This window comes from Odontesthes bonariensis, chromosome 13 (assembly GCF_027942865.1).
Source record: "Odontesthes bonariensis isolate fOdoBon6 chromosome 13, fOdoBon6.hap1, whole genome shotgun sequence".
NCBI lineage: Eukaryota > Metazoa > Chordata > Actinopteri > Atheriniformes > Atherinopsidae > Odontesthes > Odontesthes bonariensis.
Window position 1 is genome coordinate 22,988,591 of NC_134518.1, and position 24,544 is coordinate 23,013,134.

Here is a 24,544-nt window from a genome sequence, read left to right on the forward strand (position 1 = left end):
TCCAACCCCAGACTTATCTGATGGTCTTTCTGTCGAGTAATAGCTTAAACTATTGTTAAAATATATATTTTTTTGTCTCTGTTAAAACTGTTGAACCCCTACAAATCCTTTCTCTGAAGATTTCAATCACCACAAAGTTTTATACGTGTATTATTGATTTATTTGTTTATTTTTTTCTTGCCAAGATCGATGTAGGCCTCATGTGTGAAGTGTGCATTTTTTTGTCCGTACTAAAATATAATATGTGTAATATCATGTAATCCTTTGGTGTCTGTAGACATACACAAGTAGGGGACACAGGTTTGTCAGAGTGGATATAGGAGCGTTAAATATTTGCAACCCCTGGATGAGTGTTACTCATCTGCACCTCAATTATAATGTGGGTAACACAGTTTGATCTTCAGCTGAAATGGCTTAACTACCAAGTTCCTCTTGCTTGGGACTACATAACAGGTTACCTAAAACACACATGCTGATTTCAGCAGATGTCAGTCATTGTAAACATATTTGATGAAAAACGTAGACAGCTTAACACCCCCTGACCCTTTGAAGTCCGCCTGTAATGACCTCATCTCAAGACTGTTTACATGACATTTTAAAGGTGGGGTTATGCGACTGACATAAGAGATGCAAGCGCTGAATCATTAATCAACCAGTTGATTCTCTTTTTAGTCAATTAAATGTGAAATGTTTTTATCTTAACTAGAGTTTACATTTTACGGACTTGATGACATTTAAAAATGAAATCCATTCCTGTCCAGACTTTCCTGAAGCCTGGATAAGTGTTGTTGGTTGAATTAAAGGCACTTACAATCAACTTAAGTTCAGTGGAGAATACTTTGAAGCAGGCATATATTAAAGTGTGTTTATACAGGGGAAAAAGAGAGACAGCAGAGTTGTGCAGGATGATACAAAAGCACCATGAAAAGCAAAGTAACCTCTCTGGAATATTGAGATTACAAAGTTTCTCTTTGAACACTAAAGAGTTTTAACATGAAATATTTAAAAACACGAAAAACATTTGTTTTGTTGACAATAAATGAGACTATCTGGCTAAAGTCACCGCAGATCAGCGATGATGTCCACTCAGACAAATAATGCATCTGCAGCTTTTATAGCCGTACTGACCCTGTGGGCTCAAATGATTCTTCACACATAAGATTTTGATCTGATGGCAAACTTCCTTCCTTGCTAAAGTGTAAATCTTTGCAGCTAGAAAATCAACTGAGTAGTCTTCGTATTTATGGCTATTTTTTGGCCTGACGGTGTGAATTTCATACACCCGACATTCACGTTAGCCTAAGGATGGACAGGCAATAATTAATCTAGTTTTGAATGCAACCATGGGTTACAGATAAGCTAAAACTTTTCTCTGTTCTCTGATCTTTCTTTCGGAGTTGCTGTCAGAGGAGAAGGCCAAAGAACACTGCCACATGTGTAGTACCCTGTCAGACATCAGTATATCCTATCCCTCCTCAGACTCAGTGTTACACGTTTCTACACAGATCTCTGTGGAGATCTCTCTGCTCTTGTCTTGTTTGTGTCCTGTAAATATGCTTTCATCTGCTCTTGCTGTAACACAGGTCTCATAGAGATTCTGATGCAGAAACAGTTAACAGATTATGATGAGGTGATCGAGAAACTCTTCTCTGAAGTCTCTGCCTTGGAGGCTTTTCCCAAAATACTGGATCCTCAGGTAGATAAAAGCATGTGAGATGGTCTGGCTATAGCTGACAGACCTAGTCAGAGATGTACTCTGAAAGTAAATTAGAAAAAAACAATTGATTACTTGTTTATTAGACAGTTGTAAATGTGCATTTTATTTGATAGGGACAGAGACAAAACATGTGATTAAGCTGAAAACACCAGTCCAGTGTATCACAGTATTTATACCAGATGCTTTACAGTGTTTTGTCACTTGTTATGTTCAGCTAATTTGATTCAGCCTATCATAATTTAGAAACTTATTTATCTCTGAGTTAAGGACTGGTAGTATCATGATTACTTGTCATAATTTGTAAGCTGCATGTATTCTTCTCACTCTTAAAGCTGGAGGAAAATGCCATCCAGCTGTGGAACTGGGCAGTTACGAAGAACGTGGGTGCTGCTATTAGTAAAATTCAAAAAGCCAAAGGTACCCCTCTGGTTGCAGTTTGTATATTTCAGTGATAGTTTTATTGATAATCAAATTAACAGATGATACTCAGACACACCGTCTGAAACATTGTGACAATGTGGGGGATGAGAGCAGGGTTAGTTGCAGTCCTATTACATCATATTCAAAGATTTTTCACCATGCTTTCAGTGCGTCATGTTGCATCCAGTCTGCTGTACTGCTGTGAGCCTGACAATCCAACAGAGGGCGCCATCCGCAAGCAGATCCTGGTAAGGCGTACCCCCTACATCCTCTGTGAGAGCTCAGCATTTCAGGAGGACAAGGCCCGTTTATCAGTGTCTAATCTTTACAGATGGCCAGCAAAACAGGGAGAACCTGGCTGGACTGCAAAAATCCCCAGATGGCAGATATTTTTCTAAGGCTTGCTGTCAAGGTGAAGAAGAAAAAAAAATAAACACAAACTGAGAGACAGCAAACAGAAAATATGTTGGCTTTACAAATGATTCAACATGCTTTATCTCCAGAGCCTGGAAACCCTCTACAGCCAGCTAACGTCCAGGGTAGATGGAGCAGCTGACATCACTTCATCCAAGGCGGATGTGGAGAAGGACCTACTTCGAATTCTGTCTTGCCAGGCAGAATCGGTGAGCTGTGGCGCATGTGATGTTTGACACCTTCGATGTGAATATTTGTTCTTGTGATATTTGGCAGCTCAGGAAGTGCTGTTCTGACAGACTTGCTGTGTGAAGTGTGAGACAGCTAAAATGTGAACTGAGAAACAATGAGATGGGGAAATCTTTAATAGCTGATAGGGTTGTATCACACTGTTAGCTGACATTTAGAAGAAACTTCAAGTCTGATCTTCTTTACAGGCCATAACTCAAGGCAATAACCAAGAGGCTGTGGTCTACATGCAGCGTTGCAAAGACATGTTGCTGCGGCTACCAAAAGACGTAAAAAAGCCCTCTGTTATCTCTCTAACAACATCACATATTGATTCATCACATTCACAGCACATATTGTCGTTGAAAATGAGGGGGATGCTAACAGTGAGCGTACTCCCTCGATACAGACGGCATACCTCTCCCTCATGTGCTACAACTTTGGTATAGAAACGTACAATCTGAGGAACTTTGAGGACAGCGTATTTTGGTTGAGGTAAATATGGTGTTTAATGTTATGGAAACAATGTTAAGGAAACAGTGAAGTGAGAAATGCACCTCCTTTTTTTTCAGCCAAAGCTATGACATTGGAAAAACTAATGAGAAATACGGCCCTGGATCTGAAGTTCTGGTAAGACAATGGAGTCCAGAATGAACCGTAAATGCATTTAAAGTAATAATCTTTACATACTCTTAATTTCCCTCAAAAAAGGCCAAGGTTTTGCGGCTCCTTGCCACAGTTTATATAGAGTGGGACTGTCAGAGGTTTCAGGAGAAAGCTCTAAACGCTGTCATTTTAGCTAACAAGGTAGGGTATGAGGTATAATTTTCATATTCTTTTATAGAATAAACACAAACATGCTCTGAACCTGATTGCCAGTGTGTTATTTGGCAGGAGTATGTGAGCATATCTGGGCTGTACTTAAAGATCAGAATCCTCCTGAGATGCGGGGCCCCAGACAATCTTATCAGAGGAGGTTAGTTAACACCAGACCTTAATGAATTATTTATACAGAATTTGATTAATGTCAGCGGCAGCGGGGTGTCATTTCCTGAGAATCTTGAAAAATAGATTGAAAAATAATAAGGTGTTGCTACTTTGATCCTGTGAAACTATCGAGTCTTTTCAGTGATGTAACTCCTCTTGAGAGTTTGTACAACTTAGGTCAGCTTTTCCCTGAGAGCAGCTCCGGCTCCAGCAGTAAAAGATAGAGCTCGTCCTTCGAGCCTGGGAAGTGTTAATTTGTCTCTACGGATGACTTCAGCTGAGTTCGAAATGCAATTTAAAAGCAGATCACACGCATATGTTTTCAGGACTTAAAGAGATGCTGGAGTCTCAGGTTTCTCTTGAAGTGTGCCTAAGTGCAGTGCAACTACTCATGTCTGAAGACAGGTAAAAACCTTCAAGTGTTTGCTGGCGATCCCTTTTTGTCCTTGAAAAACCCCTCACATTGACATGTTTTCTTTGTATTAAGGTTTAGATACAGTATACACTGTCCCCCTCTGAATGATATATATTGTTATTATTCTAGAGAAGCGCTGGCATTTGAGTATTTGAAACGGGTGTGTCAGCACTTTGAGTCGTCCCCTGACTTGGGAACTGCTCTTGTCTTGCACATCGAGCTGCTGCTGCAAAGAGGCAAAGAGCTGCTGGGCAAACAGAAGATAGAGGATATCATCACTGGTACTTTACTTTTGCACTCAGTTCTTTAATGAATCTCTTTTGAATAAAGATAACGATAGGTTTTGTAGATAGCAGGTAATGAATTGTAACTGCGCCCCTGCTTTAGCATGACAGTTTCTTACTCCCACACAGGCCACTACACTGGTAAACAGCTGGCTCCACAGGCACTCACAAGTCTACATGTTATGCTGTGGGACCAAGCATCCAAACACTTTGAGGTGAGCCTTTGTTTATCCTCAGTTCACAAGATGTTTTATACTGTAAATACTGTACACGTGTAATCTCAGTTACTCTCAGGGAAGTTAAATCCTTTTTGTCTTCATACATATTGGTTTGGCCCCACATTGTCTTTGTCAACAGCTGGTGAGCGGGGGATCTAGGTAAGGTTGTAGATCCTTCGAAAATGGCAAATTTTTGGTGATTTTCTTCCCTCTCTCGTAGATTGGGGCCAACGTTTACAGCACCTTGTTAATTCTGGGCATATTCTTCTGGCTGGCTGTGTTACTTGAGGTTGTAGACGTTAGGTCAGAGTGGAAACAGCTGACGGCCTTTGTTATGTTAGTGGTTTTATGAAAGCAGGCCATTTTTGCAGGGCAGATTTAACACCACTACGTGCATTTGATCTAATTCTTGCTTTCAGGTAAGTTTGTAAAATCTTAAGTGTCAGCATGGAAAACATCCCTTTTTAATCACCCCTTCCTTCACCGTATTACTCATCACTAATTTTATTTGAGTTAACTAATACTCCGTGATTACTTCTTCCATGTTTTACTGCAGGCGAAGGCAGCATAATGCAATAGTTGCACAACTTTATTGTTCCACTGTGGCTGGAAAATCACTAATTAACCGTCGTAAACTATCATTTTGTGTAGGCTGAAAACTCAATTATATGGATGGAGATTCTTTCACGTCTGCAAATTTTTACACCTCCAATTTCCTGCTGTGCCTCATGGTCATGGGATGATCTGCAGACAGAACTCAAATTAGAGAGCTCTGTCACTGAATTTAAGGGTATCATAGGAATACAGTGATTTGTTGTTTTTTCTTGAAATGTCACTGTGATTTTAAGAGTTTGATATGAACGAATACGGCCACGGTTCTGTTCTTTTAACTGTGCTGGTAAAGGAGATATATGGGGATATCATTATTCTTTTGGGTTAACAAAGGTTAAAAAGAATCATAAGTCTTTGATCTCTGGATTGTTCCTTGATAGTTGTTTAGGATAGCTTGAGTCCAAAAGTTTAATTTCCACAAGGAAAAAAAAAACAACTTTATGTGTATGCTTCTCTCCAGGCCTGTAACTACTCTGAGGCTCTTCAGTGGTATAACTACTCCCTAAGTTTCTTCAAGGCAGGTCAAACGGAACCCAACTTAGCCAGACTGCAGAGGAACAGAGCGTCTTGCTTCCTGCATCTTAAGCAGTTGGAAAAGGTAAAACAAACTGAGCCAATAGTGAAATAAATCTGCTGGCCAGAGGGCTGCAGGAGGAAGTGCATGTCATAATCTGCTTGGTACTTACTCTGTTTCACAGGTTTCAATCGTAAATGGTCCCACTAATTGTTTTTTACAGTTATGTGTGCATGTGCATTAAAACTTTTGTTTTCAGGCTAAAGAAGCTATTAAAGAAGCAGAGAGATGCGATCCTGAGAGCATCTTCACTCAGTTCAGTGTTTACAAGATCGCTGTGCTTGGGAGTAACGTGGAGAAAGGTATATACAAGACATAAGCTGTGTGATTCATGTACAGCAAAGGCATGCATGGTACGAATGTTGCAGTGTCATTGCTAATCCATTTTTCAGCATGTTCTCTGTGTTGATGCTGCTGCTTATTGGCATTAGCTGCGGAGGCGTTGAATGTGATGGGACTGCTTTCCAAGGGTCCCGTATCCAGTGAGGACAAACTGCTGCTTTCTGAGAATGCGGCCTCCGTTCTCCTCAGCCTGGCGGCTCAGATCGCTCTGGAGGTAGAATTATTCACATCCCTCACTGCATGTTTCGGGACACTAAGCGTAAAAAATGAGGTCTTATGGGATGATTAACACATTTCCCAGTCTTATGGTATTATTATGATGATAAAGCGCCTCATCAGTGCTACTTGCAGCTTGTACAGACACTCGGTTTAACACAATTGAAAGTGTTTTGGAGTGGGAAGGTGATGAGGGATCAGATCCTCATCGCTTAGATCATATTTGGTCGGTGCCTCTTGTGCAGTATTAATAGGCACGTTGCACCTTTTATTAAGAAGATCCTTAAAGTTGAATTTAAAAAAAAAACTATCAGACGTGAAGCTTTACAGTCTTCTACCTAAGCTGAAGTTCAGCTTCATATAATTACAACAACTGTTAGCTAAAAAATACAGGGCAGCAGCCAGTTATTAGAGCTCCTGTGGTTTACTATGTAACTGTGATGAATATTAGTGGTAATGATGAGGATATTTGTTCCCCTGTGACAGAGCGGACAGCAGGAAACTGCCATGAAAGCACTGGAGGTTATGTGTGAACACTCCAAAGATGAAGCTCAGGTTCTGACTGGTCTGAGGTTTGTGAAAACTGGAATATGACTTGAAGAGTTCAATGTCAAAACAGTGCCAAACAACGGATGTCAGTTTTATTGAAATTACATCTGATATGGCATATGAAAGTGAAAAAAATCATTTTATTATTAGAGAACCTTTCATATATGACAGAAATGGTAAATAAACATGGAGGCACCACTAACTGACAGCAGATACTTACTCAGTTCTTATAGTTGTTCTCTTCTTGCAGTTATAATTAAGTCATTAACCTGAATACACATGACTTTTGGATATCGACTAATGTGGGAATAACCTTTATACAAAGCTCTAAGTTTGCTTATAAAGCCAAGAGTCGAACAAAAATATTATCTTTGGTATTCACATACCAGCTTTCAGTATTTCAGTGCAGACTTTGGAACATTATTTCACAGATAAAATTGTCATATTTAATGTTGGTAGGTTGCTGATTTTTCCTTTCACCTCTATGATCCACTGACCTACTTCCCCTTCCCACTTCTTAGAAAGTGTGTCTCTGTAAAATACAGTTAGTAGGTGAAAGAAAGGAGGTCATCTCCAGGCTCCCCATTCATATTTTTTTTTTTACAGGTGTTTGATTCGGCTTTTGCTGTCCACAATAGAAACATCAACTGATGAGACGAGGTGAGGCAAAAGGGAACAACCATATAATAATGTAGTTTACCTGATGCAGATTTCACATTGAATACATTCAATCCACACAGCACGGTGAATCTGGATGTCCTGCTGCCGTATCTAAAAATGGGTAAGTACAACAAGTGTCTCAGCTACAGGTCCTGCTGTGCCTCATAACCTTCAGAGGTTTCATTTATCATCTCTTCAGCTCTGAAGACCGTTTCACACCAGTCTCACATGACTGTCGAGGAACGCACAGAGGAAGCTCACTGGTTCAGAAAGATTGGTACTTGTGTGCAAATTCAGTCTGACATAGATTGCTATTAGCTAACACCGTGCAGCACCCTCATTGTTTCTAAATGTGGGCTCCTGTGCGTCTTCTTTAAGCTTGGAATTCAGCTCTGCAGTGCGAGAGCAGCCCTGACAGCATGAGGGATTTCTTTGTGCTCTCCTACCAGGTAAGTGCTCTCATGAGCTTTGTCAGGTCAACTAATCAATATTTACTGCACATAAAGAACACCTGAACAGGGATAAAAGAAATAAAAAAATCTATATTATGACAATGATAGTTACCTCCCTTTCTGACCAAACCTTTATTAATATACAGACGGCTGCATCTTTAAGCTGCTTGTTCTACATGTGATGCTGACTGAGCTCACGTGAGCTAACTTCAACGTTTCTTTTTTTTGGGCTTTTTTATGCCTTTATTGAGAGGACAGTTGGAGAGAGACAGGAAGCAGGGGTCAGAGAGAGGGGAAAGACATGCAGCACAGGGCCACCCGGTGTGGGAGTCGAACCGGGGCCAGCTGCAGTGAGGACTGTAGCCTCTGTACATGGGGCGGCCGCTCAACCCACTACGCCACCGACCACCCCCAACGTTTCTTTTTTAACTAATTAAACTTCCTTAGATAAGAAAAATATGTTGCCACATTTTTGGAAATGAAATGTCTTATAAATCGGGGGGGTGAATGATATTTGAGCAAAGTCCCTGCGAAAAACTTTGGAAAAACCGTGGATGAAAGTGCTGCTGAGTTGGAGATTATTAGTAGAAGCAGAAGAAGAAACCCCTTTTGAGCAGCCTTCGAGCAGCTCTCACAGAAACCACAAGTAGAGAACTTTCAAACCCCATTTCCAGAAGAGTTCGAAGGTTTTTCTGAAATGCAACAAAATCTTAAATCTGTCTTTTTAAATTTGTTTTAACCTTTAACAGCCACGACTGAAAAGAAATTATTCTCAGTGTGTTCACTGACCAACTTCATTGTTTACAAAATACCAATAAATCCCAGTTACACATTAAAGTAAAAAGTGTTACGTCTATCATACTGTTCTTATTTTTACATTACTACACTTTGTTCTTTCTGAGCTGAAGATACTGATCGTTTAAATTTTTCAAGAGGAATCTGTGTCCATTCTTGCTGAATATAAGATAACAGCAGCTTAACACTCTGTGGTTGTTGTTGTTATTCGATGCTCTTCCTCAAAATGTGCTGTATATGTTCAGTAGGAGACCGATCAGGCCTGCAGGCAGGCAAGTTACACACACACACACACACACACACACACACACACACACACACACACACTGTGTCTGTGGAGCCATGCTGTGGTAAGTGGTGCAGAACAATGTCTGACATCGTCCTCCTCCCCTGAAATAAATGCTTACCTGCCGGGAAAATACGTCTCCAAAAGTCCAATGTACACCTCTACATCAGTGGCACCTTCACGATTCACCTCCGCACCTTCACAGATTCTGGATGGTTGTTCTCGTCTCAGATACTTAGAACCAGACATCAGATTCTGATCAGAATCAGCTGAAAAGTGGACTCAGACACTTTGGAGTTAAAAAACAAAAACAAATGAAATTACAGATTAAAGTTTCGATTTGATTTCAGAAAACCTTTCTGGAAATTGGATGTGTACATGAGGACAACTATTCTTCCTGTTACCTCTTTAATAATATATCATCTTACTTTATATTAAATGACAGACAAAGTAGTAAAACAAACATCTAAATATAACTTTAGTTTGCTGAGGTTTCTATCTTCTTTGGTCTGAAGATGGCCGTGTAATGGAAGTAGCTGTTTCAGAGAAATTTGAATGAATGACTTTATTTTCCTGGCAGTCGTAAAACGCAGATGATCAAAAAGTGTTTCTTTCTTTTCACAGCTTGTCCACTTTTTTCTTGTCACCAAAGCCACAGACCTTTGGATCAGAAGCCACAGCCTTCCTCTTTAACTCTGGTTTAAAGCTTTCAAAACTGCAATAAAGTATTTATGTTCTTCTGCATGACCCCGCAGCTCTCCCAGCTGTGCCCTCCTGACCGCACACTGCTCATGGGCCAGAGGACCTGTCTGCTAATGGCTGCTGCTGCCTCTTTGGAGCTTTGCAGAAAGTCTCCTCGCTCTGCTCAGGTGTGCCACCCACTCCCCATCTCCTAGATTTAACACACTCTCCATCTACATGGATGGAAATTTACCAAGACCAGTGGAGAGGAGAGGTGACTAACAACATTATGAGTGCAGGCGTAGGAGGTTTTTATTTTAATCCCCTCGGAACCGAACACTAGATGGCGACAGCAAATCCAGAATATTTGTAAAATAAAGCGTGTCTGTTTGGTTCACAGACTGAGGAGCTCACTCAGGCTCTGGAGCACATTCAGACCTGCTGGGAGGTTTGGAAAACCCTTAAAGCATCAGGTACACGAAGAAGCTTCGTTATCCAACAGCAATGTTACATTCCGGGAGAGCAAACGCCTATTTTTCTGGCCCTCCATCAGTCAAAATTGAGCTGATGAATGTTTTCTCACTGACAGGAAGCTTTCCAATGGACCCAACAGACTCGCTGCTGCTGCTGTATGAATTTGAAGCTCGTGCCAAACTCAATGACCCGAAGGTTGAGACAATAATGGAGTCGGTTCTGGAGCTTGAAAATGTTGAAACCAAGATGTTGGAAACCATGGCAGGTAAAGAAAACAGCGGGGTTGATTTTTACCTCAGTTTGGAAAAGATCTGTTTTTACTATTTGTTATACTTGCTTGTATTAACTGTATGTTTTACGTCTTATTTCTCCCTAAACAAAAGCCTTGGCGATGGAGCCTCCAGCCCACTTCCCTCAGCTGTGTAAGAAGGCCCTGAGAATTGCTCTGGCTCTGCATAGGAAGCAACCGCAGGCTGACCTGGTCCACTGCAGGCATCACCACACTGCATGAAACACACTCGACATTTCATGAACCATCCATTTCTAGAAGGTGGTGAATGGGATGAAAGTGTTTTTGATTGTGTGGATGTTTTTTGCATTTTCCCCACAGCAAGTGTGTTCACAGTCTGATCAAGCTGTCCCTCCCAAGTGGTGTGTCAGAGGTGGAGGACCGTGTCCTGGAGGAGCTGTGGGACTACTACGAGGAGGCCCTGTCCATCATTGAAGCCGCAGTGAGTCAGCACCAACCATACGTTGACATCCCTCAGCTCCCATCCTGTTCCAACAGAACTGCTCCCTGCTATATAATTAACCCCCTCTCCTCCACTTCGTGCTTGCCCGCTGCTCTAGAAGCATCTTTTTTTTCCCTTTATCAATGGGCTTTCAGCCGCACTTCAATTAGCAGATGCTTCCATTCACCGCCTCTTCCTGCCAATTTGAATGTTAATGTGCTGTACAAATCATAACACTGCCGGTGAGCTGCAGCTCTGAAAGAGACATGGAATTATTGAGACATCATGCTGCTTTAGAAGCAGAGCATATTTCCCCTTTCAGAGTGAGTTATTACTTGAAAGCTGTTGAATTCCTTGGATCAAAGTAAAGGGACAATGTTGAAGTGTGAAATATGAATGAAATCATGAAAATTCATGGTCTAATTTCAACATTAGTGAAGGTTAAAATGCAAAAGAAACAAGATTTTATGAAAGTTTGCTTGGTTTTTGCTGCTTCGACCCATAAAAAAAAAAACCCTGAATTTTTTCAAGTGAGCCACCCAGGTGGCGTCTGTGAAACGGCCGTTTGAACGTCTTCCTGCTCTCGTCTGCAGCCGGACGATTTCCCAGAGATGGAGACCCTGTGGCTGCTAACTCAGGCTTGGAACACGGGGATACTGCTGTACAGCTTGGCTCAATACCCCAAAGCTGAGAAGTGGTGTGGTCATGCCATGAGCTTCATCCGCCACCTGGGATCTCTGCGGGAGAGCTACGAGACACAGGTAGAGAACCCTCTTAGGGAGAGGAAGGGATGAAGCACGAGTGAGCTAAAAGAATCCTGCTCCTCATAAACACTTGAGCAGAATAAGGGAAAAGAGCATCAGTGCAAACTTGAAATGTCGCCCTCACAAGACGCAGCGTTTGTATCTTTAAAGTGAAAAGTGCCAGTTGATTTTCCTCCATAAACAACTGCAGAAGCATTTAAAGTGGTAGAACTTGTCCTTTGCCAAAGATAAACAAAACTGGTACCGAGAGAAAAACAGTTTCATGGTGCCAATAGCAGTCTTAAAGCTGTTAAGTCTTACGGTTGTTTGTGTGCCCACAGATGTCGGGTCTCTACAGTGAAATCCTGGACAGATTGGACAAAGTAAAGAGAAATAACGTCATGGAGGAATAGACGAGCAGGTCAGCTGATGTTAGCAGAATATTCTGTTTTCTCTGAGGGTGAACTCGAACTCAATCAGCTCCATCAGTTTGTTGTAGGAAATTCTTCACGTTAACAAAGAAGTGTTCATAGTGCACATAGTCCAGTTTGATATGTCGCTTTAAAATAACATAACCGAGCCCTCCTGGAAGACGACCACATCTGTTTTGGTTGATGTTTGCTTCAAACCCCCCCCCCCCTCCCCCCTCCATGTACTTGTGATTAAAAGATCAACAAATAATCTCTTTTAAAAATGTGCATTATTTCAGTAACTTAACTATACTTAGAGCCACTTAAATCAGAATGACAAGCACATCGAAATCATAACTGAGTCACATATTTTATTTTCAAACAAATAAACTCTTGTCAAGTCCCAAATTAAAACCCAAACAAAAGTAGCAGGACTGCGTTCCCTCATGACTAGGACAGGGAAGACCATGAGGCCAAGTGTCCCGATAGGCTGTACCACCTGCAGTGACAGGAAGGAAACTACTGTACAATCAAAGGGTTCATGTTTGCAAGCACTTACTGCACAGATGTGCTATAACATAAACATATCATCACCCAAAAGTACAAACAAGAACCCTGATCCCCCCCCCAAAAAAAAAATAAAAGCATATACGTCATCATTGCTCTCATCAGAACGACCCTCATCAGTTATACACACACAGAGGCATTCAGGTTCCATCTCGTTACCGCGACCTCAATGGAAAGAGTAAAATTAAATCAAGTTCTTTGGGCTTTGACATGGCTGACTGAGGTATGAATACCACACACATTGTTAACAGTCAGCTGTATTTCAACTAAACACCAGAGAGGACCAATTCTAAACTTCTAATGATGTATTGATCAATGCTCCCGGTTTCTGTGATATCGTGTAGGTTTCTGCCTGCATCACTTTATTTTACAATATATATATATTTTTTAAATCTATACACCCAGACACGTTCCACAAGAAATCACATGTAGACAGGCCCTACTTGAGGGAACTGAATTCCCAACTGACTAGTTAAGTGTTCCAATAGGCATTTGAAGTAAAATACCAACAATACAGCACATTTGTATGGAAATTATATCTCAATAGTAGCTCAAACTTGACTTACCTGACATTTGTGGTCTATAAAACATGTTTGTCCCAGTTTGATTCACACATGCATGAAGCACAGGTGAGGGGGATCTGCTGGGGGCTTATTTACATTGTACAGCTACCACACCCTTTTGAAACAGTCTGCAAGCAGTTTATAAATGGCTCTGTTCCCTTCGGTTATTCCCTGAACTCTGGTTTTGACACAGGTAATGACAGCTGGTTTAGCAGTGGTGCCTGGCAGGTGGGCACACCTGTTCAGAAAATGCCTGCAGGTACAGGTTTGCTCTGTGGGTGGGAGAGAGCAGGGGACCCAGAGGTCTGGGTTAACATTTCTTGTTGGGTCCGTCTCTCTTAGGAAAAACCAAAATGTGTATATATATATATATTTATATGTGTATATATACACACACATATGAATATATTTAACTCCCTTTGCACTCTTCAAAATGCCAAAGAGTGAAAACGGTCATGAGATCTTGGGCCACAGCACTCTTCTCCAGACGAGCGCTCCAACATGCACACATTCACACACAGTGGCAGGATCTGCAGGGAGCAGTGGAGCAGGTCGTTTCAATCCTGGCGATGCCACACAGCAAAAAAAAATAAAGTAAATAAAAAAACGTTCCCTAACCAATGGACTCAAACAAACTCCCAGCCCCACGAAAAAGACGACGCAACCGTCTTGTTGAACACACCTCAAACTAACCGTCAGTGCCCTCCTTGAATACTTGGTTTTTCACATTTTTTCTACCATGAACTCGGTGTCATTGCCAGACGTGGCCTTTTGAGTCACAGGGGAAATGGTATCAGTATGTTAAGATTCCTGAGCTGGTCTAGCTCACCCCAGACACACCAAGAGCTCAACACAGTGGTTCAGCACCTGCTAACGACAGAGTCATTAAAAATCCATATGTTTATAGATACACAAAGCGTAAAAGTTTACTCAAACCCAACTTTAGTGTTGTATTTGGTAGGGGAACAGGGGGGGAGGGGGGGAATCCAAAACAGATTATACTGACTCTTAATTGTTAGAACATCCAATACAATTATTGTCTTGTTCTACCCGTTTTAAAGCCGCCACAATGGCAGCAGATAGGACAGTACCATGTGACCAATCAGAAGAGAATCCTCTGGGAAGGCAGAGAGTGTAATAGGGTGGTCTGCTGCTCAACATGAGTTAGGAGGCTTTGGCTGTCCAAATTGTAATCCAGTGGCCAAATTTGATCCATTTATTTTATTTTTTATTTTTTTAAATTGCACAGGGAAGAAGAAAATGGCTGAAAAAACAAGGAAGAGAAAAAGGTGCCAACAGCTTAAAAAAGGTTGTTTTAAATCTATTGCACTCAATGTCAGACCTCCTGACAATTGGAGGACACAAAAGTACGAAAAGATGAGATCGTTTCCTCTTTTTTTGTTTGTTTTTCCGTCAATTGTGTGCAGCCTCCCTCACAGACAACAGGTAGTCACAAAACAGAATTTGTATTTGATGTAAGGCAGTTTGGTGTTTTGCAGAGAGCCCGGTTACACTTCTCTACCCTCAACCTTTACAGAGCAGCTAAAAACCACAAGCAAAAGAAAAAGAAAAAAAGAATCCCACAAGAAAGAAAATAATAATGATAATAATCTAACAGCCCTCCAAATTGACAATTCTGGTGAAGTGTAAAATGTATAATATGTAGTAAAATCTCAGTAGGATTTTATCATTTATCTTGTGATTTCATAATATAAACGTTGAGATTCGCGACGCATTTCTTCCTCTCGATCCGCCTCTCGAGGCGTCTTCGTAGGCTGCAGCGCAGACGACCGGCAGACGACCAAACAGCGAGCTGGTTTGTGATAAATAGATCACCAGTTTTTTTTTTAGGCTCCTCCACTAATTTCCTCAGTCAGTATAAACAAGAGAGATGACTTCTTGAACAGTACCATCAGCAGGGCTCCATTTTATCCAGTCTTTAGGAAGGAAAAAAAAAAAGAAACAAAAAGAAACCAAAAAACAACAAAATATTAATTCGTCTTCAAACTTCTCGTCTTCTCGTGTCTTTTAAAATGTGATTTGATGAACATTTACAAAGTGTTTCAGCTTGGTATGATTAGTCTCTGTTCCCCTGCAACTTCTCTTTGAATCCCAACTCCTCTTCTGATCTCTGCACAACATTCTGATCTTCAGGCAGTCCCCCGATCACCAAAAGGATTTTATTCCTTTTCCTTTTTGTTTTCACTTGACAAATTCCCGTGGAATGGCATTTCCAGTCTTGAATGGATTTGTTGAGAAACTCATGCAGGGGTGTGCACAGTCACAGTAATGGTGATAAGACTTCTTTTTCATTTAGAGTAACATAATGATGACACTAAAACTTGATATGAAACATATCTGCAAAAAGGAGGTGAGGGAGAGTTGGGGGGGGGGGGGGGGGGGGGGGGGGCTATGTGGGCGTGGGTGGGGTCTCTGGGAGGCAGGAGGGGAGCTCTGTGCCGGAGAGAAGACGGCCGGGAGCTCAGAGCTTCTCTGAGGAGGGGATCCAGATGTAGGGTCCAGACTGCTCCTCGATGATTAGCTTGATTTTGTTGTAGATCTCCTCTAGCGAGTCACCCTGTACGATAGCTGGGGAACAACACAGAGGCACAGCTTTGATTGGATGCATCACAAGTGGAGTCGGCAACAGACGGTGAAATTAACGTGAAACTTGCTGATAGTGCAAGTTACCGTACTCGTTCGAGACAAAAAGACAAATATTTACTTAGTGAATGTAACAATTTGACATATTTCAGTGTTGTTCAGACAAAAGAAGACATTAAGAATCAAGCATTAACTTATTTAGAGCTCAGCGTTTCCCCTTCCTCAATTGGTTTTGTTTCGGGTGCAGATGACACAATATTAGCAGCTGACGGTGCTGTGGACAGATTTTAGTCTCCGCGCCATCAGCACCTTACTTTCAAGTTGTTTTTTTTAATAAATGGTAAATATCTGTCCATTTTGGCTTATGGCGATAAGTTTTTAACTGAATTTGAAATAACATTGCAAGTTGTCTTAAACTCAAATAACATCTGGTTTTCACAATCATGGTGCAACACTCACACTGAGCTAAAATTACACGTGCACACCTAAAGTCTGACAACTTTAAAAAACAAACAAACAAACAAAAAAAACAGCCCACTGGAGCTGAAACTCTTCTATTAATCAGCTGCGTCTGGTCATGTGTCATTTATGGTGATATTTACAGAACTGAAAGTCTGTTTTCTTCTTAAACAATTCAAAGATGTCACAATGACAGAAGATTCCTCACATTATCTGACAGTTCATTACAACAATAAAGTGAGAAAAGTAATGACGGATCACTTTAAATACCCAAGTCAGAGCTGTAAGTATTTATCAGCGACCAAAGCAAACAGCAGTGAGACCGACCTGTGAAATACTCTCCGAAGTCTTGCTCCAGCTTTACCGCCTTGTCAAAGACTTTATTGGCCTGTTCGTACGTCTGCCTCTTATTCATTTCCCTGAAAAAGACAGCGGGGAAAGTTACTTCAACACACTTCAACCCGATGACGTCTTTATTCCAACATCTGTAAGGACTCCTACTTACATTAGAGCTTCAATGGATTTTGGTTTTATAAAGATGGCGATCGGATAAAGTTGTGCTTGCTGCAGTCGTTTTATGGCATTCCCAGACACATCCAGAATGCAGTGTTTCCCCTGCAGGCAGGCAGATCGTGCTTTGTTAGAAATACTTCAACGCTGACATTTCTGTTACACATATTCTTCAGGGACAGCGGCGATGCTGTTAAAAGGTTTATTTTGGGGGGGTGGGTGAATGATGGAAGAACATTTATATATATATATTTTTAAAAAGAGTCTGCTTTATGATTCGCAGGTTACCCAACATAACTTGGGGTCAGGTTACCACTCTGGTAAACAAATCCTACAGAGAAACGCGAGATGAAGCGCCTACCCTCTCTGCCACAGTTCTGACAGATAAGATGCTCGTCCCATAGAGGTTCTCATTAAACTGGCCGGCCTCAATGAATTTATTATCCTGAATGTCTTTCTCCATTTGCTCTCTTGAGCCCACAAAGTGGTAGTCCTGGCCGTCCATCTCGTTCTCTCGCCTTGGTCGGGTTGTATCTGCAGAGGCAAATGGAACAAGTTTATTTTTGTCGCCGCTGTTATGTGTAGTGTGACATGAAGTGGTGTTGAGTGTTGACTCACGGGGTACACAGGAGCCAAACTTGTGGGGAAACTCGGAGATGAGGTCATCATTTACTCGGTCCTTCATTGGGCCCAAAATGATCACAGGCCTTGTGTAGTGAACTGGAGACAGAACGAGGAGGTGAGAATACATCGGAGAAAGAAAGCGCAGAATTCAATCAGATGTAGAGACATTATTCCACTCACTCTCCTGTCGAATGACTGGCTCATAGGAAAGGATTGTGTCCTCCTGACCCTCTGTGAGAAAACAAAAAAAACAAAAATGAGACATTTCGCATTCTGTAAAGAGAAAAGCTATCAATTTTTCAATAAATGCAAGAACATCAGCTGAGATGTTCATATATCCAGGCAGTGTGAAACCACCAGAAAGAACATGAGAAATTTAGGCGACTCACTCGAACTACTTTCACTGTCACTTGTGTTGGATGTCAGGCATTCTGCAAAAGCAAAATAGTGTGAATTTTAGATCAACCAGAGCTACATTCAAATAAATGCTCTTCCCATGGGTGAAAATTATTATTCACCTGCTTAAACAATCAGGAAAACAAAGCAAAGCAAAACTAAAACAAAAAGAAAAACAAAAAACACCCTGTTCTTCAAAAACTAGGCAATCCAAAAAAAAAAAGGGAATAAAGAAAGCAGAAGTCTTGTTTGGTGCGGCAGCCAAGCTCTTGCAATATTAGGGAAGTGGTTTTAGGTGCCAGCAATAGGAAATTAAGTGTTTCCTGTGACAATATCCCAAATGACCCACAATTCCCAGGCCAATGTTTCCTATTGCTAGATCTGCGCCTGTGGCAGCAGATCTCATATCAGGGAAAAGACAAAGAAAACATACAGGCGTTACACAGACCACAGGAGGGGGGCAGGAGCTGGCTGACTCAGGGGAACTGTTTCCAACCACACAGAGCGACACTCTGCTCTGGTGACAGAAGTATCGTACCTCTGTGCGACCTTAAATGACAAAAATCTGCTAAATATGTCTCATAAAGACCCCAGGAGAGATTCGGAATAAGTGTCACCCTGACTCCCCCTCCCCCGGGAATGCATCTTTTGTATGTACTGTGAATCTGAGGAGGTGTGCGTGAGCACACACATAAGTTTTGTGTGTGTGTGTGTCACTAAATGTGTGTGGTTTTTGCATTCCCAGCTGGGCCTGCAGTGACAAAGCATTTTCTCTGGGGACAGCTGCTTGACACAGTACAACCACACACTTACTCAAACTCTTTGATCCATAAAAGTCATCGCTTAACCCTGGGAAGTCCTAGGTGTCCCGACAGGTGAGAGCAGAAACCAAGAGAAGAAAGCAGACAGGAAGAAGAAGAGGTTAGTGAGAGTCGGGGCAGAGAAGGAGAGGAGTGCGGTGTGGTGCTCACCAGGCCCGCTGACACACGGTGCCGTCCTGCTCATTAAGCCTGAGCTCCACTTTGTTCATAGTAAGCCACTGCCTTTCAATTACAAACCCAATCCCATTAAAACGGGATTTTGACCTGTTAAGTGTTAAAGTCCAGTTCATGAGATTCGCCCTGTTGTGGCAAAGTGACTGACTAGAGAATTGATCAAGACTTAAACAAGGGCTAGCATCGCAGCAGTAGAAGGCCTGTGTGTTAATGCAGCCAACAACTAGCACACACAGCTGGTAGCACACACAGCTGGACACTCCTCTGGAGCCCACAGACAGATGCAGTTGCACCAGAGAGGAACCCCACATGCCCTGCCTCGTGGTGCTGGCTCCTGCATGTGGGGCATCTCTCTGGGACAGTCAGAAAAGGGATGAGAACGGTGCCATCACACAAACCATCCCTGGAGGTGAGCGGAAAGATGAGAGTTGAGAGACGGAAACTGAAGCACGAAGGGGAAAGGACAAAAAAAAAAAAAAAAAAAAAAAAACAGCACCCCCCCTCGATCACACAGCTGGTACTCACGTTCAGACTCCACCAACTCCTGCACAATATTCTCCTTGCTCTTGTAAAACGGGAACTTGCGTGAGAGGTTGAAGCTTTTTTTGCGCTTTACTTTTACTGGCTGCTTGTTGATGCGTGGGTGAGAGAGGGGGGAGGGGCAATGAGAGGGCAAAAACAAAAAACAGACTGGGTTTCAATGAAGGTACTCAACAAGCATGCAATAAAAGAAAAAAAAATGATATGTAAACAAACAATACTCGTCAAATAATGAGAACAAGAAGCAGGTAATGGGTGAAAATGACAGGCACATCAATGTGAAGGAAACGGGCATCTGTTGACCAAATTTAAACATCACCATTTCAACAAATTTAATCTCCTTGGATAATACAGACACAACATTACAGCCGATTTAAACTTCTGCAAATTCAATCTGACAGATTAGTCTCCGACAAACCAGCAGACGTGTTGCAATTGCACATTTCTTAATTTCACCGAGTGCATGAGCTGCAGAGGTTACAGAGACCTCTCATCTCTACGGAGCTTCTGTGTAAACTATACAGTAACACGAGTGCTCGCCTCAGTGAGCAGGTGCTGGTCCCTTTCCCACACTGAGGGGGAAGTAGGCCATCTCCCAGGGAGCCCAGCAGCAGCTCTGAGGACAGCCGCTCAGGCACCAGGGCAGAGAGCAGCTGGGCCTCTACACTTACCCTGTTGGACTCAATCATGCCTGTCCTCGCGTGGAACTTGACCGTTTTTAATCTGGCCCGCTCCTTCTTTTCCACTCTGCAAAAAGAAAAAGACATCTTTTGGAAGCCATCGCTTAAGTGTCGCCTGGCGTTCGAACATCGATGGACAGGGAGGAAGACGCTACCTTTTTTTGCTCGGAATGACCCCAATCTGCTCGCTTTCTCCGTGAGGTGTGACAAGCCTCGCCTGCCACCACTCGTCATCAGAAGCATTTATGACATGAAGGATATCCCCATAAGAGAAACTCAGGCCTTGGCTGGGCAAGCAGCTGTCCCTCGTTCGATCGTAGTCAAACAGAGCTCTACAAAAACAAAGGCTTTGGTTACTCTCCTTTTCTTTTATGTTGAATTTCTCTGTATAAAGTCCCTGCACACCACAATCAAAGTACTGGACCACATGCCCAAAGATGTCAGGGGAGCTTATAAATATCCATCATCACGTAATTAGTGTTTTTATTTCTTCCTATTATATTACAGGGCTTCTGTGTGAGCTGTAATGTTGAAAATACATTGAAATCACACAATAATTTAAGGTTTTGTGATGTACATTAAGACTAGTTGACAGTTGAAACTGAATTACTTGTTTATATATAACCACAGAAACAAGAGGGGAAAAAGTGCCTTAAAACAAACAAACAAAAAATGCCATTCATAATTTTCCATTTGACATTTCCATCAGGTGCTCCTGCATACTTTCCACTACAAACATGTTCTGTTTATTGTCTGGCTGAGTGCGTCACCGTCTTGTTGGACGAGTATACCTACCAACAGCTTTTTCTCAAGGCATTAATACCTGCTTTACAAGTTTCCACTTTTCTTGACCCACAAGCCTGAATCTACAGATCCCAAACCAGTCCAGTGAACGGACGGGCTGCGTTTATACAACCGTTCCGCTTTAAGATTTAAGCTGACACACTCCTGAAACTGAAACTGGCAAAACAAGCTAATGGTGAAACCATCACGGTGCTATCCAGATTGTGTCATCACCAGAGAGACAAGTTCACTATCAACACTGGCTGACAGGCCATAATCAAATTCCCTGCAAATGTACAGCACCTACATATTCTTATGTTGCTGAGAGCGTGAATACAGGAGTTTTTTTTTTTTTTTTTTTAAAGGCACCGTACGAGCTGAACGCCTCCACATTCCTGAGGCTTAGCTGGGAGGATATGGCATCTCCCACTTCAGTCTACAAACTAGACAGCTTTTTCCAACATAACTGTGGTCTTAGTCACCTGCACAGGAGCAGGCTGAGCTCATGGGACTCAGTGTATATTATACAATAAGAGCAATGAGTCAGGCTGGTCAGCATTCCGCTGACTATAGTGGGCCTCCAATGAGATAACACCTATATACTTTGGAAACATTGCTTCTGAACTAAATCAGTTTAGTACTGTAGCTATTAAAGCTGAGGTGAAGCGCGTTAGAGCTTCAGCAGAAATATAGTGAAGCACTTGGACGACACCGCCCTTTCACCTTGACACGAGCGTGTCCTTTGCGACTCGCAGCATGTGTGTGAGCAGAGGGATGCCACCTGTTTTAATTCCTAAATGAGCCTCCATCCTGTTTGGCAAATGGCCCAGAGTGTCATAACACGGGTCGCATCAACAACCCCCCCTGTCAACCTACATTAAATAAAGTAAAGGCAATGTCATCAAAACAACAACAGGGAACGCCTGTCCATCAGCTTTTAGATGATCGTAAATGTACTCAACCCAACGCCATAACTCAAATGTAAGCTGAGCATGAAATAGTACATTTCATCATATGATCTTGTACCACGTGTGACTACATTTCAAAACAATGTGCATCCAGTTTTCATTCCTCCCACATCAAGTTTTCTGTAGTGAATGCAGCTCCACGTATCAGTGTGTGTGTGTGTGTGTGTGGTCAGTGTACCTGACATAGAGGGAGCGTTTCTCACTGGTGCGCAGGGAACCCGATCCTGAGCTCATGCTGCTGTTCATCATCTGCTCCCTCAGGTCGTGGATCTTGGACTCAAAGCGGCTGTACTCTGAGACAGAAAAAAACAACAAAATAATGTCAAAGTCACAGCAAAAACAAGTCCTCGAGCATGTACACCACCCCTCCGGGTATGGTCGTATTGACCAGTTTGTATAAATAAATAAAAAAGAACAGCGAGTATTACACTCCGCTCTCTCGTTTCACTGGAATATTATTGAAGATCCGAGTCCGGTTAGCGCTGCGGTGAGCTACAGTGAACAGAGAGGGAAGGTTGAGCGAATCCTTAAGCTGATTAATGACCCCAGGAACAGATGGTTTATCACAGATCTGCCTTACACATCCAGTAATTTCTCATGTCAGGTAATTAATTATACAGATTAATTAAGTTCAACATGGGCTCTTTAGTGTGGTTTAAAAAAAGGAAGGCCTCCAACAAATTCAAATGCATGACCATTTGTCATAGGTGTGTAAATCCAGTTGCAGCTCAGCAGCACAGGATGATGTATGAATCCACCTGCACCTCCTCATTAAGAATGCTCTCATTAGCCTGCTGAGCACAGCGTGCTCTGTGCCCAGGCTGCTGGAACAAGCGAGGCCACCGCACTGCACGCTTAGATAAACAGACCGACAGATGCAGCTAGAAAAACAAGTAGGCTAAGGTACCCAAAGGATGCAACGGGGCTGCAAAAATATAGAAATGCGAATCTAAACGTTGTTACCATCTTTCCTGTAGCACAGCTTCTGAGCTCAGGGATTTATCTGCATAAGACAATTACATAATTAGCATACAATACTGCTGTGATGACAATATATCCACCATGCTGACCACAGAAATATAAAAAAAGTGCAAGAGAACGCATCCTGTTTTACCTGTTCATAATCGACTGCCATGTCAGAATCCTACGTTACTGTTTAATCTTCAAAAGCTAGCAACACTTCCTGCAATGTGAACAACACGAGATCAAAGTCCAGCCCTGAAAAAACAAACACCTTATGTCTACCCAGATGACTTATATGACATTAGCCCGAGCTCCTGGAACAGTGTGAGCAGGTGCAAAAACAAACTAACGCACTCCCTGCTGAAACCTACAGGGTATTCAAAGCCCACACAGATCCGACCCGAACCTGGCAACAGCTCCCCGCCCTGCTCAAAGGGTTAACAATACAATAGAGTGACGCTGCAAGGTGAGGTAACCAGACGCCGCTTGACTGGCTGTAACCATGAGCAACGACGTAGCACTCCTTGAACAGGGTCAACATATGCGGAAACAGCCATTCAGACCGGTCTACTTGGCTTTCAGGCCCAAGAGAGACAAAAGAAAGGAGCACGAGAAGCAGCAGCCTGGCTGAGGAGGGGCTGCGGGAGAAGACAAAGAGTAGCGAAACGCAGAAAGTCTTAATGCACCGATTCATTATACCACCAACCTGAGAGCTGTGCCAGTGAGACAGGACCAGTGCTATCAGTCGCACAGGTGGTGCGTCGCTCGTTCACATTCCTGACGTCCAAATGACTCATCTAAATACAGTTGACATTCAGGAGAAGCAGAAAGAGCACTGAACTACAATTAGTTTTAAGTCTCTGTGGGAAGTTGGAGTGGGAATCATGCGATATCCATAAAACTGCTGCCACTCCTTATAGATAATGATGACATCAGGCTACAGACGACTCTGCTGCGTGATTTCCCCCACATACAGCCCATCATAACTCAGCTGGAAAACAGCGATGGGACTATATGAAACAGTAAGATCAGATATGCACCTGTTACACGGGAAGGAAAGGAGTGTTTCGCCATTACACACCCGTACATTGGTGGCGGACTACCTCACAACAGGACAAAGACAATATGACACACTGTGTGTGCTGAAATATAAGCCCTGTATTGAGCGTTTGTCCCTCTTCAAACATTAAACATGTGCATCCACAGTAAAGCAAACAAGAGATTTGAAACTGTCTGAAACTGATCAAAAACCAGCACACACCTTATTAAACAAACCGTAACATCCAAACCTCAGATCTCTCTTGTTTTCACTAAAAAGCTGCTGGAACCTTAAGGAGGCAAAGTTCATCTTGTGTGTTTTTTCTGTGCCACCTGGGTTGTTTTAGCGAGAGCAGGACACATCAGTTGAAGAAATGTCTGCCTTTTCTTGAACAAACACCCCACACTGGATGTGGAAAACCTCTAAAGCAAGGCCTCTGAACGGAAAGCAGTCAACTGTCGGTGCTTTTCAAAGTCAGGGTAGAATCATTAACGGCTGCCACTTCGAACACGCCACGTCATCAAATCTCGCCAAAGCCCGGTTCCAATGTCAAAGAAAGTTCAAGGATGCTTCTGCATTTCCACACCTGAGGTGATGGAGCTTAAATACATAGTTTGTTTTCACCGTGTTTGTCGTCATCACAAC

At 42.3% G+C, this 24,544-nt stretch overlaps 2 protein-coding genes across 13 annotated transcripts in view; one reads left to right on the forward strand and one right to left on the reverse strand.

Annotated features, from left to right (window-relative positions):
• The first annotated feature begins 2,460 nt into the window (after window positions 1-2,460).
• On the forward strand, window positions 2,461-12,435 carry tex11 (testis expressed 11). Of its 3 annotated transcripts, XM_075481648.1 has the most exons (25): window positions 2,461-2,549; window positions 2,641-2,760; window positions 2,989-3,069; window positions 3,189-3,274; window positions 3,352-3,407; window positions 3,474-3,586; window positions 3,674-3,755; window positions 4,093-4,171; window positions 4,311-4,462; window positions 4,595-4,680; window positions 5,756-5,893; window positions 6,069-6,171; window positions 6,301-6,425; window positions 6,914-6,999; window positions 7,583-7,636; window positions 7,717-7,757; window positions 7,836-7,913; window positions 8,015-8,085; window positions 9,925-10,038; window positions 10,251-10,323; window positions 10,440-10,589; window positions 10,708-10,816; window positions 10,935-11,055; window positions 11,649-11,816; window positions 12,140-12,435. In XM_075481648.1, the coding sequence occupies exons 1-25, from the start codon at window positions 2,469-2,471 to the stop codon at window positions 12,209-12,211; spliced, it is 2,439 nt and encodes an 812-aa protein (XP_075337763.1). In that variant the 5' UTR covers window positions 2,461-2,468; the 3' UTR covers window positions 12,212-12,435. The 3 variants fall into 3 exon arrangements, with proteins under 3 accessions (XP_075337763.1, XP_075337762.1, XP_075337761.1); XM_075481647.1 differs by lacking the exons at window positions 2,461-2,549; window positions 2,641-2,760; window positions 2,989-3,069; window positions 3,474-3,586; window positions 3,674-3,755 and having other exon boundaries at window positions 3,259-3,274; window positions 3,352-3,409; XM_075481646.1 differs by lacking the exons at window positions 2,461-2,549; window positions 2,641-2,760; window positions 2,989-3,069; ... (1 more) ...; window positions 3,474-3,586; window positions 3,674-3,755 and having other exon boundaries at window positions 3,341-3,409.
• Window positions 12,436-12,559: 124 nt separating this feature from the next.
• Window positions 12,560-24,544, reverse strand: part of dlg3 (discs, large homolog 3 (Drosophila)) — an 88,683-nt gene continuing 76,698 nt past the window's right edge. For 4 of the 10 annotated variants that reach the window (XM_075481638.1, XM_075481636.1, XM_075481639.1 and 1 more), the window contains 10 exons: window positions 22,076-22,190; window positions 20,302-20,478; window positions 20,138-20,213; window positions 19,452-19,551; window positions 17,925-17,966; window positions 17,716-17,766; window positions 17,273-17,631; window positions 16,907-17,016; window positions 16,729-16,820; window positions 12,560-15,927 (listed from right to left, as the gene is read on the reverse strand). In XM_075481638.1, coding sequence (XP_075337753.1) covers window positions 15,821-15,927; window positions 16,729-16,820; window positions 16,907-17,016; window positions 17,273-17,631; window positions 17,716-17,766; window positions 17,925-17,966; window positions 19,452-19,551; window positions 20,138-20,213; window positions 20,302-20,478; window positions 22,076-22,190 — 1,229 coding nt within the window. In that variant the 3' untranslated portion in view covers window positions 12,560-15,820. Of the gene's footprint in view, window positions 15,928-16,728; window positions 16,821-16,906; window positions 17,017-17,272; window positions 17,632-17,715; window positions 17,767-17,924; window positions 17,967-18,744; window positions 18,791-19,451; window positions 19,552-20,137; window positions 20,214-20,301; window positions 20,479-22,075; window positions 22,191-24,544 lie in introns of all 10 variants that reach the window. The other 6 variants (XM_075481643.1, XM_075481644.1, XM_075481640.1 and 3 more) reach the window with 4 other exon arrangements.

Coding starts and splice junctions, on each gene's coding strand:
- tex11 (XM_075481648.1), top strand. CDS start 2,469: ATGGCCAGCAAAACAGGGAGAACCTGGCTGGACTGCAAAAATCCCCAG. Junction 4,681..5,755: donor AAGCATCCAAACACTTTGAG/GTGAGCCTTTGT, acceptor GCTTCTCTCCAG/GCCTGTAACTACTCTGAGGC. Junction 6,426..6,913: donor CGGCTCAGATCGCTCTGGAG/GTAGAATTATTC, acceptor CCCCTGTGACAG/AGCGGACAGCAGGAAACTGC.